The sequence below is a fragment of the Lichenostomus cassidix genome, chromosome 8, assembly GCF_008360975.1.
Source record: "Lichenostomus cassidix isolate B80296 chromosome 8, HeHo_3.0, whole genome shotgun sequence".
Taxonomy (NCBI): Eukaryota; Metazoa; Chordata; class Aves; order Passeriformes; family Meliphagidae; genus Lichenostomus; species Lichenostomus cassidix.
In genome coordinates, this window is record NC_139489.1 from 9,185,249 (window position 1) to 9,199,427 (window position 14,179).

The 14,179-nt window shown below is 55.8% G+C and overlaps 2 protein-coding genes across 3 annotated transcripts in view; both read left to right on the forward strand.

Annotated features, from left to right (window-relative positions):
• The first annotated feature begins 1,689 nt into the window (after positions 1–1,689).
• On the forward strand, positions 1,690–10,141 carry LOC146433792 (E3 ubiquitin-protein ligase HECTD3-like). Of its 2 annotated transcripts, none has more exons than XM_085067748.1 (21): positions 1,690–2,228; positions 2,313–2,467; positions 2,978–3,070; positions 3,484–3,619; positions 3,985–4,100; positions 4,365–4,478; positions 5,599–5,681; positions 5,931–6,096; positions 6,370–6,451; positions 6,707–6,889; positions 6,982–7,031; positions 7,153–7,217; positions 7,433–7,536; positions 7,784–7,903; positions 8,032–8,121; positions 8,214–8,420; positions 8,691–8,820; positions 9,203–9,277; positions 9,541–9,622; positions 9,727–9,798; positions 9,967–10,141. In XM_085067748.1, the coding sequence occupies exons 1-21, from the start codon at positions 1,902–1,904 to the stop codon at positions 10,058–10,060; spliced, it is 2,544 nt and encodes an 847-aa protein (XP_084923874.1). In that variant the 5' UTR covers positions 1,690–1,901; the 3' UTR covers positions 10,061–10,141. The 2 variants fall into 2 exon arrangements, with proteins under 2 accessions (XP_084923874.1, XP_084923873.1); XM_085067747.1 differs by having other exon boundaries at positions 1,691–2,228; positions 2,307–2,467.
• Positions 10,142–10,667: 526 nt separating this feature from the next.
• The window catches only part of EIF2B3 (eukaryotic translation initiation factor 2B subunit gamma), a 98,478-nt gene continuing 94,966 nt past the window's right edge, over positions 10,668–14,179 (forward strand). Inside the window, exon 1 of the mRNA XM_085067751.1 lies at positions 10,668–10,932. Coding sequence (XP_084923877.1) covers positions 10,785–10,932 — 148 coding nt within the window. The 5' untranslated portion in view covers positions 10,668–10,784. The remainder of the gene's footprint in view (positions 10,933–14,179) is intronic.

Below are 14,179 nucleotides of genomic sequence, written 5' to 3' on the forward strand. Positions count from 1 at the left end.
CTTCTACCGTGTTTGACAAGGCAAAAATCAAGCACCCCTGCCCTGGACTTCTTCTCCAAGACTCTCCTGGGCAGAGAGAGAGTCCTCCTGATCACCAGGAAACCAGCAGCTGCATGTCCTCACCTCAACAACCAGTCTCAAGTCAGTGGAGATCGATTTTCATCCCCGTGCCATCCTAAGGAAGGTGGTGGTGTCTCTGTGCTACTGAGGAGCATCTCTGTGTGCCAGAGCTGTATCTCTAGAGGGTGAGCTGGAGGAGGGACTGATGCCAGCATAGCTCCATGTAATCACTCACTTTCTGTTGCCTTCAACTTGCTGGATTGTCATAGAATAGTTTCAGGTGATTAATAACCCACGTGTAGTCTGGCTGTTCTTGTTATTCCACTAATACCCTGAAGTATGACAAACTTTAAGTAGTTTGACAGGTTCTGTCTGTCCCTACCTCATGTAGGAGCCAAAATAAAATGAATTAACTAACTGGCCTTCCTTATGATTTGTCTGGTCTGGCTGGGGCCCCTGTGTCCTTCTGTTGGGTTAAATAGTGGATGTGACGTTTGGGGATGTGGTTTAGTGATAAACGTGGCAGTGCTGGGTTGGACTCAATGATCTTAGAGGTCTTTTCCTACCTAAATGATTCTGTGATTCTAAACAGCTATGAAGAGTGGTATCATGAGAGGCAGCTGGAGGTGAAACAGAAACTGGCTGTGTGATGTCTTGCACACAAAGTACTGTCACAGAGGTGACTCAGAGTATTAACTGGCTCAACCTTTTGCAGCAGTTCTGCAAACCTGTGGTACAGGGTGACGTGGCTGCAAAGGGAGGGCCCAGGACCCTCCCGGCTGTGGTTACTGCAGGTTAGAGCAAGGCAGAAATTTGCATTTCTCCTGCACCGTGGTTCATGGCAAGGCAGGTACCCATTGCTGTGGTGAGGCACAGTCACGCCTGTTCAATAGATAACACTGCAGGGATGGACAGGTGTTGTATCTCTGCGCTGTGCCTGTGCAGGCAGGGATGGAACTGGACTCTGACCTGCCCAGAGAGCGGGCAGGCATCAGAGGGGTGTGGGGACCTTTGAGTTCTGCCAGCCTGCTTGTTTCATGATCCCTAAACACAGCCCTTTGTGCCCAACCTGAAGAAATTAAGGTAGCGTGGGGTGGAGCTGAGTTGCTGTCTGCCACCGCCTTGCTGTGGTATGCAACAAGCAGACACGACATGGGGTGACACCCTGCCAGTGTTCGAGGGGGGTTGGGTGCTGCTTTGCCATGGCCTCATGCCTGCTGGCTGGAATAAAGCTGTTCTGGGACAGGGAAGCCTGTCATCCTCCCCAACAAGTGCTTGGAGCATCTCCACTTGCTGCAGGCTTGCCCAGGGCAGGAATATGCCAGCCAACAGCTGGCTCTCCCATACCAGGATTCCCACTCAACTCTTTTCATGCTGGAGATGAAGCCCTGTGCCATGACGCCACAGGACCCCCTCTCTTCTGGTAGAAATGCAGGCAATGACAGAAGTGTTGGAGGCCGGGTAGGAGTTGAGTCCTAAGCCACAGGGCAAGGGGCTGCCTGTGACCCCCTCAAACCTACCGGATACTGAAGTGGGAGTAACACAGTTACATCTTGGCAAAGGGGGCCCGGAGCTGGAGAGCGGAGGGACTGCGGCCCGCGAGGGATGAAGAAGCGCTGGGGCGTGCCCGGGGCACGGGCGGAGTGGCGCCTGCCCGGGGAGGAGGCGGCAGCCGGGGAGCGAGGGCTGCCCGAGGCGGGGCGGCCCCGGAGGGAGGAGGGCGCGGCGGCCGCGCCGCAGACAGCCCGGCCCGGCGGGCACTCCGTGTCGGGCACCACTGGGGCACGGTTGGGACAGCCCGGGGCGCTGCGCAGCGGCGCGGAGCCGGTGCCCGGAGCGCGATGAAGGCGGGCGGGGAGGCGCCGCACCAGGTGCTGGGCCGGCTGCGGTTCCTGCTGCAGTGCAGCGAGTGCTTCCGCCGCGCCCGGGCGCTGCCCGCCGCGCTCTGTTACGTGCCGCGGGAGGTGCAGTACAAGATCTGCAAGGACCCCTCGGCCGCCGGCGCCGCCGCCGCCCGCAGCCTGCTCAGCGTGTGGGACAGCCCGGGGCCGGCGCGGGGCGGCAAGCGGGCGGCGCGGGCCACCATCGAGGTGCGGAAGGGCGGCTGCCTGCGCGCCACCGGCGAGGAGTACTGCAACAGCGCCGGGCTCTGGGTCAAACTCAGCAAGGTAACGCGGGACCGGCACCGGGAAACCCCCGGGCATGCCGGGTCCCGACGGCGGTGACAGGACGGGATGTGCCTGCAGGAGCAGCTGGACGAGTACACGGGCACCCATGGCCTGGAGGAGGGCTGGGTGCTGGCGCGGAGGTTCGGAGAGGGAGGAGATAAGTTGGTCCCGGTTGACTCCGTGCAGAGGATCCAGTGTCAGCACCAAACGCTGGGGGTTGATTACAGACCTGCTGTCAGGTATGGCCCCGGGCAGGGACCGGGCTCTGGGCGGTCCCCAAAGAGGACATGCGACCCAACCATCCCAAATGCCTTGGGCACGCCCAGCACAGCCCACTCACTCCCTCCGGCGCTGGTGGGACACATCCCAGCCGAGCAGCGGTGGGCAGGTGGGTGCTCCCTCGTAGACTAATCCTGTTTGCTTGTGACAGCGCCTGCACAGAATAAAGATAATGCCGGGGGGGTTCTGAGTCACTTGGATTTGGGCTGAGCGATGTCACGTGGCAGTGCAGTGGTCAGAGAGTTCAAATTTTATTTTCATGATGGAAGGCCATGTGCAGGGCGGGATTTCCCTGCTCTGTCCCAGCCTGTGCCTGGGCACAGGGACACTCATCCTTCCCACAGCTGTTCCTGAGTGTCACCCCAGTGCTCCACTACTGCTGACTACACTTCAGGCTAAGGCAGTAATGGGCACACTGAGCACTGACACATCTTTTCTGTTGTGTGACTCCTCTGCCGGTGCTGCTCCAGCTGGGAGCAAGTGGTGGATCTGACATACTCCATGCGCCTTGGAGAGCTGCCCAGACTCATAGAGCAGGATGAGGCCGCGGTGCAGAAGTTTCGGTATGAATGCATCTCCTAGAGTGGAGGGGCTGCTGGCTGGGCCTGAACATGCCTGCAGGGCCAGGACTGGCTTCAGTGTCTGGAGAGGGGAGGATGGGTGCCATGAGATGCCTTTTACATTGGTACCTCTTGGCACTGCTCAAGCGAAGATGGCCTTTGCTCCACGGACCATTAGAGTGACTGGGTGGTGCTATTCCCACTGGGCTGGAGTGGCCATAAACACCTGGTGTGCTGGTGATGGGATCCAGCCATGCCATCTACCTGCTGCAGGGACAAGTGGCCTGGGACCATGCTGATTTGGTGACCATGAGACACTGCAGCCAGTCGCAGCTGGGGCTCCTGCACACTGCTGGTGGGCAGGTTTGGGGCACAGCCTGGTCTCCTAGTCCCATTAACACAGAGATTCCCTGCAGGTCTGTGCCCCCAGGCTGGAGCTATGAGCGCGACATGGAGCTGGGGCGCTTCCTGTATGATCACAGCGAGGAGCAGCTGCAGCGCGTGGACAGCACCAAGGAGCACATCAACAGCATTGAGGTTTCCTCCCAGGCGGTGCGTAGTGGGGCTCCTCTGCAGCCTAAAATCAGCATGAGACACATGAGCATCTCCACAGATGCCGGAAGGAGCAACTAGCAGTGGCTGTCCCCTCTGCGAGGGGCAGGGATGGTGGTGGGGTTTTGCTGCTCTAGCCAAGCTGCAGGGATTTGGGCATTGGGGGCAAAACCCCATTGTGTCTTTGGGGCGCTAGGGGTCTACAGCCATGCCCAATTTGCTCTCTCAGGGAGCCACCATCTACCCACAGCCTAAAAACCAAGGAGCTGGCCTGTTCCTGACCTTTGGACCCACAAAACCCATCTCAGAGAAGGCCATGCCATGTCCAAGGATGCTCATCTCCTCCCTCTGCTGCACTCTTGCAGGAGGATTGTGTTGCAGCCCATCTGACGGACAACCAGACATACACCTTCTGGGAGAGCAGCGGGCCCGCGGGGCAGCACTGGGTGCGGCTCAACATGAAGAAAGGCGCTATTGTCAAGTGAGACCTCAGGGTGTCCCCTCCATGCCAACAGCCGTGCCAGGAAGGGCAGGGTGTGAGGCAAAGCACCATCTTCCTCTTCAATCCAGCTTTCTCCCAGCTGCAGCTGGGGCTGTGGGGTTGTGGTGGGGAACGGCTGCTGCCCAAAGGCACCTCAGGAAGACACAACCTTGCCCCCAGGCCTGGGACAGCTCTGGAGGCATGTCTGTGCCCATGCAGCTCATGAGGGGAGGACAATGCTGTGCCTTCTCTTCTCACCCCCAGGAGGCTGTGGCTGACGCTGGATGGGCAGTCCAGCTCCTATGTACCCAGGCGGGTGGCTGTATATGGGGGAGCACCAAGCAGGCTGCAGCACCTGAGAACAGTCCTAATTAACGAGTGAGTAATGAGTGAGGAGCAGCCTGTGCCCAGCTTGTGCCAAACCCCTGAGCTGTCTCTGCATCCTGAGCAGATATTAAGGATGGGGCTAGGGGTGGTTCTGAGTGACTTGCCAGTGACAGTGGCTCTCCAAGGGTCAGAGCTCCATGGGTGCAGGACGCATCTGCTCCTGCAAGTGTGGTGGTCCCTCACCTCCATGTGCCAGTCAAGTGCCTTAATCTCCTTTCCTGCTCATGCTACAGCATGCTACAGCAGCTGCAGCAGCTGATGCATGCTACATGCATGCTACAGCAGCTGATCTGCAGCGTGCTTCCGTCTGCCTGGTGATTTTGGTGGTCTTTCTGCCTCTTTCTCCTCCTCACCTCTGGGGACATACACCACTGCTGTCACCTTCCTGACCATCTCTGCCATGCTGTAGCCAAGAAGTCCTGGGGTGCTTCACCTCTCTGTCTTCACTCTGGCCCTGAGTACTGTTCTCAAGGCAGCCAGGGGTTTACACAGGAATGCAAAGGTCTCCTTCACCAAAACTTCCCTGTTTGACATTTTTTGGCTGAGCAGTGAGATCTGTCTTTGAAGAAGCGCCCATGAGGCTGTGGGGCTGTCTTTTGCGGTGGCAGGAGCCAACTCCTTACTGCATTTGAATACTAGCAGTGTTTCTTCCCCATGGGCACACAGGACCTTGATAGGACCTTGACAAAGACATTGAAAATACACTTAGTAAATTGCTCATCTACAGAAATCCCTGCTTCCTTCAAAAACACACCACCCTTGCATGACCAGCTCTGCTTGAAGGATGGTTCTGCCCTGGTGAGATGTGCTGGGAACCCCCAAGAACAGTGACATGCTCTCAGCCGTTTTGTCTTTCTGTACTGCTTTGAATTTGTGCTCTTTTCTGGCTTTTTGGATGCAGCTTCCACCTTCTTCAGAACGTCTCTGTGCCTCTGACAGCCTCTTTTCTCTGCTTGGGCACCTCCTGCCACAGCTCTGGTGAGGTGGGGGGGCTTATGCATGGGTAGCTGCACATCCTCGACTGGGGAGCCAGAGTGGCCTGTGCCTCGCTGGCCACCTCGCTGGTATCTGTGCCTCATGGCTCTGTCATCTCCCTTCGTGCTGTGTGCAGGAACAGCTACCAGAATGTCTGCATCCTCCGTGACATGAAAACTCACATGCCGGTGCTGGAGATCCACTTCCTGGAGTGCCGGGGTGAGCCTGTACACCCAGACTGGGGCTGCTAGCCCAGCCTGGCCCTAAACCCACAGCCAGTCCTGGCACCTGTGGCTCTTCCTGTCACACCGGCTGCTTTTTGGGATCCATTGGCGAGAAGGCTGAGGAATGAGCTTCATATGAGATGATGCAGGTGCTGGGGGCACCTCGCCCCTGGTTGCAGCATCCAAGCCGTGCTGGCCACACAGCTGCAGCAGCACATGCAGCATTGCTGTTCTTTCTTGGCAGACCAAGGGTACAATGTCCGTCTGCAGGGGATTAAGATCAAGTCCTTCTGGGAGTGGGACCTCATCCTCAATGCTGACATGTTCCAGCCATCTCGGCTGGTTCGCTACCCTCTCCTGGAAGGGGTGCATGCTGACGTGCTGTACCGGCGGGCTGTGCTCATTCAGAGGTATGGTACGGGGATGGCACCATCCCCATACAGAGCCCAGTCCCAAAAAGAGCCATACCCTCACCTGGAGGGCAGCCCCAGGCTGGGGTCAGCACTAGCCCCACAGAGACCCTCTGCAGTGATTCAGCTGCAGTGCAGCAGCATGGCTGGGCTGCCCTTGTTTGCAGCATTGTCTTGGGGAAAATGAAATAAAGTGCTTGGCCAGAGGGTGCTGGGTGGATACTCCCCTTGGTGTTTGGTATGCCTCCATGGGCTCTTCTCTCCTGTCTCCAGGTTTGTCCAACTCCTGGAAAGTGTCCTGAGTTACCTGATCCCCCTCTCTGAGGACAGCATTGGCACCTTCAATGCACTCAGGGTGAGTGTTTGCCAGGTTCCCCTGGGATGGTGCCAGTACAGGCGTCTCCTAATGAGTTCAGCTGGTTTTCTGGGGCCTGTAGTGTGTCCTCCTTGATTCAGTGGGGACAGACCAGCCCAGGGGTGAGAGTTGCCATGCTTGGCAATGCCAGAGGGATGGAGGAGCATCCCCTGCAACACTGGGGCTGACTTGGGGAGAGGAAAAGAGAGCACTTGGTGCAGGATCAAGCCTCTAACCATCCCTGTCCCATGTTAGAGCATGAAGCCATTCCTGCTGCTATCCAAGCAAAGTGCAGCACTTGTTGCCCACTGCCTGCAGTCCTCAGAGAGCACTGCTCCTCACTCCCCACCAAAGCTCTACATCAACCGGCTCCTGGCCCGGGAGCACCGTGCCAACCCTGCACTAGATCCCAGCTGCAAGAACACTGTCTTCACCCAGGTATGGCAACACCATGCCCTGTGCCAGGTACCTGTCCCTTCAGCAGGTATCTTGTCCCCATCTCATCCCCTTTCCGTTCTTCTACTCTCCAGCTGTACGAAGGCCTCAGATCTTCCAAGAACAATCAGCCCCTGGACTACAGGTAGGTCTTCAGTGTCATATTTGTGGGATGTCACCTCCCCAGAGCATCCCTGCAAGGGGATGCCAGGTGCTGCTGATATGCTCAGAGGAGGAATGTGCATGGAGCTTTTGCTTCCCCACAGGTGGCCCCAGACCTACAACCAGTGGTGGGTGTGTGATTTCATCACTGAGGGCATCATTGACAATGGTGAGAGCTCTCCCCTGGTGACTCCTGTGTCGGGGTGCAGCTCAGTGGGTGCCAACACTGTCCTGGTTGCTCTGGAAGAGGCAGCCCTGCTCTGCACACATGGGATGATCCTTGTATCTCCCTACCCCAGGGAGAGGGGCAGCTAGGCCAGATCCTGTGGCTCAGTGTCTGGCTCTGGCATGTCAGGCACTGACTAGCCTCTGCCCCTACTGCAGGTGGTGGCTTTCGGGACAGCCTGTCAGATGTGTCAGAGGAGCTGTGTCCCAGCTCGGGCGATGTCCCTGTGCCCCTGCCCTTCTTTGTGCGCACCTCTAACCAGGTTTGGCATCCCAGTGTCTGCCTGTCCAGGCCAGGGGGGTCAGTCAGCAGAGCCTGGGGTGTTAGCCCTATCTTAATGCTTGCAGAGCTATTGGCTGGGGGAACAGTGCTCATACCTGGGTGGTGGAAATCTCCTGGAGGGGTGTAAAGGGCTGAAGAGGCAGGCAGAGGGGTGATGGTGGGAGAGGCTGCAGGAGAGACCATGCTGGGCTTGTCAAATCTCTCTGTCCTAAGCCTCTCTCCCACAGGCTAACAGCAGCAGTGACACCAGGGACATGTATGTCCCCAACCCCTCCTGCAAGGACTTCCCCAAGTATGAGTGGATTGGGCAGCTGATGGGAGCAGCCCTGAGGAGCAAGGAGTTTCTGGTGAGTACGGCAAAGCCTCCCTGGCCAGTGAGAGGTCTTGGCAGGAGCTTCCCTGTCTTGGGCAGAGGGGCTGCCCGTGGGTGAAGGAGGGACACAGGGAGGATGTGTGTGTCTACTCCCTTTGGCAGATCCTGTCTTTGCCAGCACTGGTGTGGAAGCAGCTGGCAGGGGAGGAGGTCAGCTGGAGCAAGGACTTTGCCACTGTGGACTCAGAGCTGGTGAGCAGGGCTGGGGGCTGGCAGGGCAGTGCTGTGCTCTCCCATGGCTGCCCTGGCTCCACTGTGGTGGCTATTGCTCATTTGGGTTGCAGGTGAAGCTGCTGGAAGTGATGGAGAAGGTGGACAAGGAAGGCTTTGAGTTCATGTTTGGGAGAGAGCTGACCTACACGACAGTGCTGAGTGACCAGCGCATGGTGGAGCTGATCCCCAATGGCAGCAACACCGCCGTGCGCTACGAGGACCGCAAGGAGTTCATCCGCCTGGTGCAAAAGGCTCGGCTGGAGGAGAGCAAGGAGCAGGTGACACTGTCCCCCAGAGCTGACAGGGCTGCAAGAGGACCCTGCTCCTGTGGCAAGCCATCCTGGTACCTGTGGGATTAGTGGTTGCAAAAATGTGTCTCCTAAACCAGCTCTACATGGGTGGTTTCTTTGTGTATCCCATGCCCCGGATGGCCATGTGCCCTGGGGACTGCTTTTGGGGTCCTGTGGTCACTGTCCCCAGAGCCCTAGGTGGCTTCCCAGGGCTCAGACCCACTGTGGTTACATGGAGCCCATCCTGTGCCCCGACAGATTGCAGCCATACGTGCTGGGCTGCTCCGTGTGGTGCCCCAGCCTGTGCTGGACCTGCTCACATGGCAGCAGATGGAGAAGAGGATCTGCGGGGACCCTGAGATCACAGTGGCTGAACTGCAGAAGTTCAGTAAGTCACATGGCCAGCCCAGAGCTGCTCCCTGCCCTATACAAGGGCAGGGGATCCCCTTGATAATGTTTGCCTTGTGCATGCATCTTGGCTGTGGAGTACCTGAGAGCCTGGGGGAGAATAAGCCAGAGGGTCCCTGGATGCTTCAGGTTTAGTGGCAAACCCCACTCTGGTCTGTCTGGTCCTCAGCTGCTACGGGCAGAGGCGAGTGGCCATTCTGCAAACTAGGACCTCTGTTTCTCCACCCACCATGGCACAGGGTGCTGGTCCCACTCACGCGTGCCAGGGACTCTCATGGACTCACCGAGGAGCAGAGGGTCTCCTCTTCTCCTTTGCTTTGCTGGGAGTTTCTAATGAAGGCATTGCACATTCTTTGTCTCAGTCAGGTTTGATGACTTCCCCTCTGATGACACCCGTGTCAAGTACTTCTTGGAGGCACTCAACAACTTCACCAGTGGTGAGTGGCCCCAAGCCTTTCCCTGCACTTCATGTGCAGTGGGATGAGCCAGGGTATGGGGTACCCACTGCCCTGTGTCCCAGGGGTGCTCACCAGGTGCTTCCCTGGGAGTTGGCTGGGGTCATCCCCCTTGGCCCTTGCTGAGAGCACCCCTTAGCTTTGCCCCATGCTCCTGGGGTGATTCTGCAACAGCAGATCTTGCTGCAGCAGCAGCAACTGGGACAGTCCTGTCGCTGAGACCTGACCACTGTCCTTCCCCTCAGAGGATCTCAGCCGCTTCCTCAAGTTTGTCACTGGCCGGAGCCGCCTTCCAGTTCAGATCACTGTCTACCCGGAAAGGTCAAAGTGAGTCTGTCCTGCCCGTGTGGGGGTCCTTGTGCCATGCTGGGGTCCCCACATGGTGTGAGGTCTCTGCACTGTGCTGGGGTCTGACTCTCCTTTCTCCCAAGCTTGGAAGCGTTTGACCTGATGCCACAGGCCTGCACGTGCTCCTGCACTTTCTTCCTGCCCAACTATTCCTCGTGAGTTGAGCTGGGGACAGGGATGCTTCCCACTCCCTGGGGCTGATATTGGGGTTCCCATCGAGACTCTCCAGGCCTTCCCCTGGAGAATGTCCAGGCAGGTGTGGGGAGGGAATCCTGAGGTTTTCTGCGCCCATCATGGCTGTGACCCAGCATTCCCCCTGCCAGGGCCAAGATTTGTGAGGAGCTGCTGCGTTACGCCGTGTACAACTGCATGTCCATCGACACCGACAAGAATGAGGATGACGCCTGGATTGACTGAGAACCCCATGTGCCCGCATGGGGGCCTCGGGGACACTAGAGTCAATAAAACTGCAGGGCCAGATCCTGCTGTCCTGCCCCACGTCCTGTTTGTGTCTGTGCTTCTCAAGAGTGGGGACTGGAGCGTGTGGCCAGTGCTGCAGCTGAGGGGGCCAGCATGGCACTGTCTGCATAGGCTCCTGCAGGGTGGAGAGCATGGCCTGTGTGAGCGGGTCGCGCTGTGAGTCTTGTCCTCTCTCTGGACATGGTGTGGGGACCGCAGCTGCAAACTGCCCCCCACTGCCCCCCAATGCACCCCACTGCCCCCCACTGCCCCTCACTGCCCCCCACTGCACCCCACTGCCCCCCACTGCCCCCATAACCCCTCGGCCCGTGCAGTCCCCACGCCTGCAGTCGCCCCTGCGGCCGCCTGGGGGCGCTGTTCCGCCGAGCGTCCCCCGCGGCCGGGCTGCGATCAATGACTCGGCTCTCGGCAGCGCGGGATCCTTCGCTCGGTGTTCCTCTCGCCGCCCTGGCCGAGTGCAGGGCGCCCCCAGCCCGTCGGGGAGGCGGATCGATGCTATCGGCGCTCGCCGGCGATCGAGGCTCTCGGCTGTTCTGCGCAGGCGCAGCGCGGCCGCGCCGCCATTGCTGCGCTGTCAGTGCCGGGAGCGGCGGCGGTGCACCGGCCGCGCCTTGCCCAGCCGGTGAGGCCCTGCCCTGCCTCTGTGGCACTCCGCGGCACCATGGAGTTCCAGGCCGTGGTGATGGCGGCGGGAGGCGGGTCCCGCATGACGGACCTGACCTCCAGCATCCCGAAGCCGCTGCTCCCGGTGGGAAACCGGCCCCTGCTGTGGTACCCGCTGAACCTCCTGGAGCGCGCCGGCTTCGAAGGTGAGGCACGGCGGGCTCTGGGCGTGCTGCCCCTGCTGACTGCGGGCTGGCCCTGGTGGCTGTGTGCTGCCACTGCTCACTGCGGGCTGTCCCCGGTCACGTCGCTCCCGTCCGTCCCCAGCACGTCCCCATGCCGTGTCGCAGGTGTCCTGTTGGACGGGGCAGGTGCTGTAGCACATCTGTCCTGTGCTCTGGAGCTGTGCTGTGGGCCTGTGTCACATCCCTTCCTGCCCTCTCGGCTGCGCTCTCTGTGCCTGCATCCTCTACTCCTTGCCAAGGGCCGGGGATGTCTGAAGGGGGTTGTAGTGAGGTGTGCGTCGGTCTCTTCTCCCAGGTATCGAGTGACAGGAAGAGAGGAAATGGCCTCAAGTTGTACCAGGGGAGATTTAGATTAGATATGACCAAAGCTTTTTTTCACTGAAGGGGTTTTAAAGCATTGGAACAGACTGCCCAGAGAAGTGGTGGAGTCACCATCCCTAGAAGTGTTCAAAACCCACGAGTATAGGACACTTAAGGATGTGGTTTAGTGGTGAACATGGTGGTAGTGCTGGCTTGATGGCTGGACTCGATGATCTTAAAGGTCTTTTCTGACATTAAAGAGTCTCTGATTCGAGTCTTTTCCCAACTTTGATGCCTTTCCTTGGGTTGCTAACCATGAATCTCTCATATTTCTTTCTCAGAGTCATTAATGGCAGCAGCGTGAGAAGTGTCAGCTCTCCAGGGATGGCTTGTGGTTTGTTGTTTCAGCCTGGCCCGAAGTTCAGGGTTACTTGCTCTGTCTGAGGCATTCAGTCCGTGTGGCAGTGCAGACCCAAGCACTGGGATGTGGCCAGAGCAGGGCAAGGGGGAATGGCAGACTCATGTTGCTCACTTTGTCTCACAGTGGGATTAAGATGGTATTTATTACGTAGTGAGCTTCTTCAGTATCTTCTGAGCTTAGGCTTTTGTTCACCTTTTGGGTGCTGGATCACATCTTTCTGTGGTGTCACCCCGACTTCTTATAAAGCTTCTTCCTGACACCTTTCAGGCCTCTGATTTTTTTATGTTTGTGTTTGTCTTTTGCATTTCTGCTTCTCTGTTTTGTCTCTGTGATTATTCTATACTTTATCCTGAGTCTGTGGCTTTTTTTCCTGTGTGCTTCTTTTTTCTGTGAAGATGTAAAGATCCATATTAGCCTCTTACTATTTCAGTCTGAAGGAACAAAACTAAGAGCAGACTTTGCCTTTGTTCTGTTTTATTAGAAAATCCTAAAGAACTTTTGTTCTTTGGATTTGGTTGGGTTTTTTTTTCTTATTGTTTGTTGATGTCTGCATTCTGAATGTCCCTTTTTTTTTGCAATACTTTTATCCTGAAGTGTGGAAATTTAGATAGCTAAAAGCTTCTGCATAACCAATATTGTGCTTTGTGTGGCTCTTTATTCAGAAATAACCATTTCCACTTGGTGCTCTTGACCACTAGTAGCTGCCATTCTACTCAGCCTAGCCCTCTAATGAGGCTTCAACTGGAGTGCTGTGTCCAGTTCTGGGTTAGTCAGGATGAGAGACATGGAGCTCCTGGAGCAGGTCCAGTGCAGGGCAGCAAAAATGATGAAGGGACTGGAGCATCTCTCTTACAAGCACAGGCTGGGGGAGCTGGGCCTGTTCAGCCTTGAGAAGAGACAACTGAGAGGGAACTTCATCAATGTCTATTAGTCTCTGAAGGGAGGGTGTCAGGAGGAAGGGCCAGGCTCTGCTCAGTGGTGCCAAGCAATGGTACAAGAGGAAACAGGCAGATGCTGATTCCCAGGAAGTTCCACCTGAACATGAGAAAAAACTTTTTAATGTGTGGGTGACTGAGCACTGGAACAGGCTGTCTAGAGAGGATGTGGAGTGTCCCTCGCTGGCAATATTCCAGAACCATCTGGATGCAATCCTGTGCAATGTGATTTGAGATTGACCCTGCTTGAGCAGGGAGGTTGGACCAGATGACCCACTGTGGTCCCTTCCAACATGAACTGTGCTGTGACTCTGTGATTCTGTTAGAAAAGATCTTTCTCCTTTCTCACACGTAGCTCTTCAGCTTATCTGTCTCCGGTGAAAATGTGGACATGCAGGATTGTATTCAGTAAATGTATTCAGCTTCAGTAAGCAAACTGCCACCTTCTTGCTCCTTCCTTGCTTCACCCCCCCGACCAAGCTGTACATTTCTGCATTAAATGATCCAGTGGCATGAATCCTCTCCCTAGATGATTAAGCACTACATAAGGCTTTAGTTCCTCATACTTGCTTATGTAAGTAAGTAGGTGTTCCATGGGGTGATTCACTGTGTCTCTCTTGCTCTAATTGCAAGTGCTTCATCTCTCCTAATATTTAGGAAACCTTTGTCCTGCTCAGCAGGTTTATGCTGAACTGCGTGAGCTTACAACTTTCACCTGACACCAGCTCCCTCTTCATCAGTTAAATCTTTGCCTAATTCAAGGTGTGCTTGAAGTCCCTTTCTCTAGGTTCTTCAGCCTGTTTTGAACCCAAGTTGGCATCCAGCATGGGAGTGGGAGAGCAGCCATATCTCTGGCACCAAACTGCCACACAATTCCCATGTTTACAGTTCCTTCCTCTTTTCTGTTAATAGACTCAAGATGAGTTGAGTTTTGATTGGTGCAGATTTATTCTTCATGTGTTTTCATCTTGCCTACATTATTATTATTATTATTTATTATTTCTAACACTTCTCTGTTCAAATTCCATGTGGAATACAGTGTTATAGTGTTGGGGTGTTTTGAGGGGTGGGATATTTTAATTGGAGTGTTTGACTGTTGCTTTTCCTTCCTGTTCTTGAGACTGGGGGAGAAGGTTTCTTGTAATTTTATTTCCTCAGTCTTTTCTTTGCAGAGCTTCTGTTCTCACGTTCTTCATTTTGGAAAATATGCTTTCATGCCACTGTTGATTTCCTTCAAATATGCATTTATCCTTTTTCTTTTGTAGATGGAATGAGTTTGTTGCTCATATATTACTCCACTTTCTTGCCAAGCTGATGCTGAGAAATAGTTTAACCATTGTATTGTAATAGTGTGGTTGTGGTGTTGTCTACAGAGGATTACACAGGACTGGGGAGGCAAAAGACAAAGCTCTAAAGTCCTGGTGATGTGAACACAGGGTCTCACTGTTCTGTTTGAGGACATATAGTTTGAGATTGCTGGTTAATGGTAGAAGTGTCTGTTCTATCTTGTTTTGTCCCTTTAACATGCATATGTCCCTTTCAGTAACAACCT

What these genes read in the sequence shown, in the direction of transcription:
- LOC146433792 (XM_085067747.1), top strand. Translation starts at nt 1,902, where the DNA reads ATGAAGGCGGGCGGGGAGGCGCCGCACCAGGTGCTGGGCCGGCTGCGG. An exon ending in TCTGGGTCAAACTCAGCAAG is followed by an intron (nt 2,229 to 2,306) that starts GTAACGCGGGAC and finishes ATGTGCCTGCAG; the next exon opens with GAGCAGCTGGACGAGTACAC. An exon ending in GATTACAGACCTGCTGTCAG is followed by an intron (nt 2,468 to 2,977) that starts GTATGGCCCCGG and finishes GTGCTGCTCCAG; the next exon opens with CTGGGAGCAAGTGGTGGATC.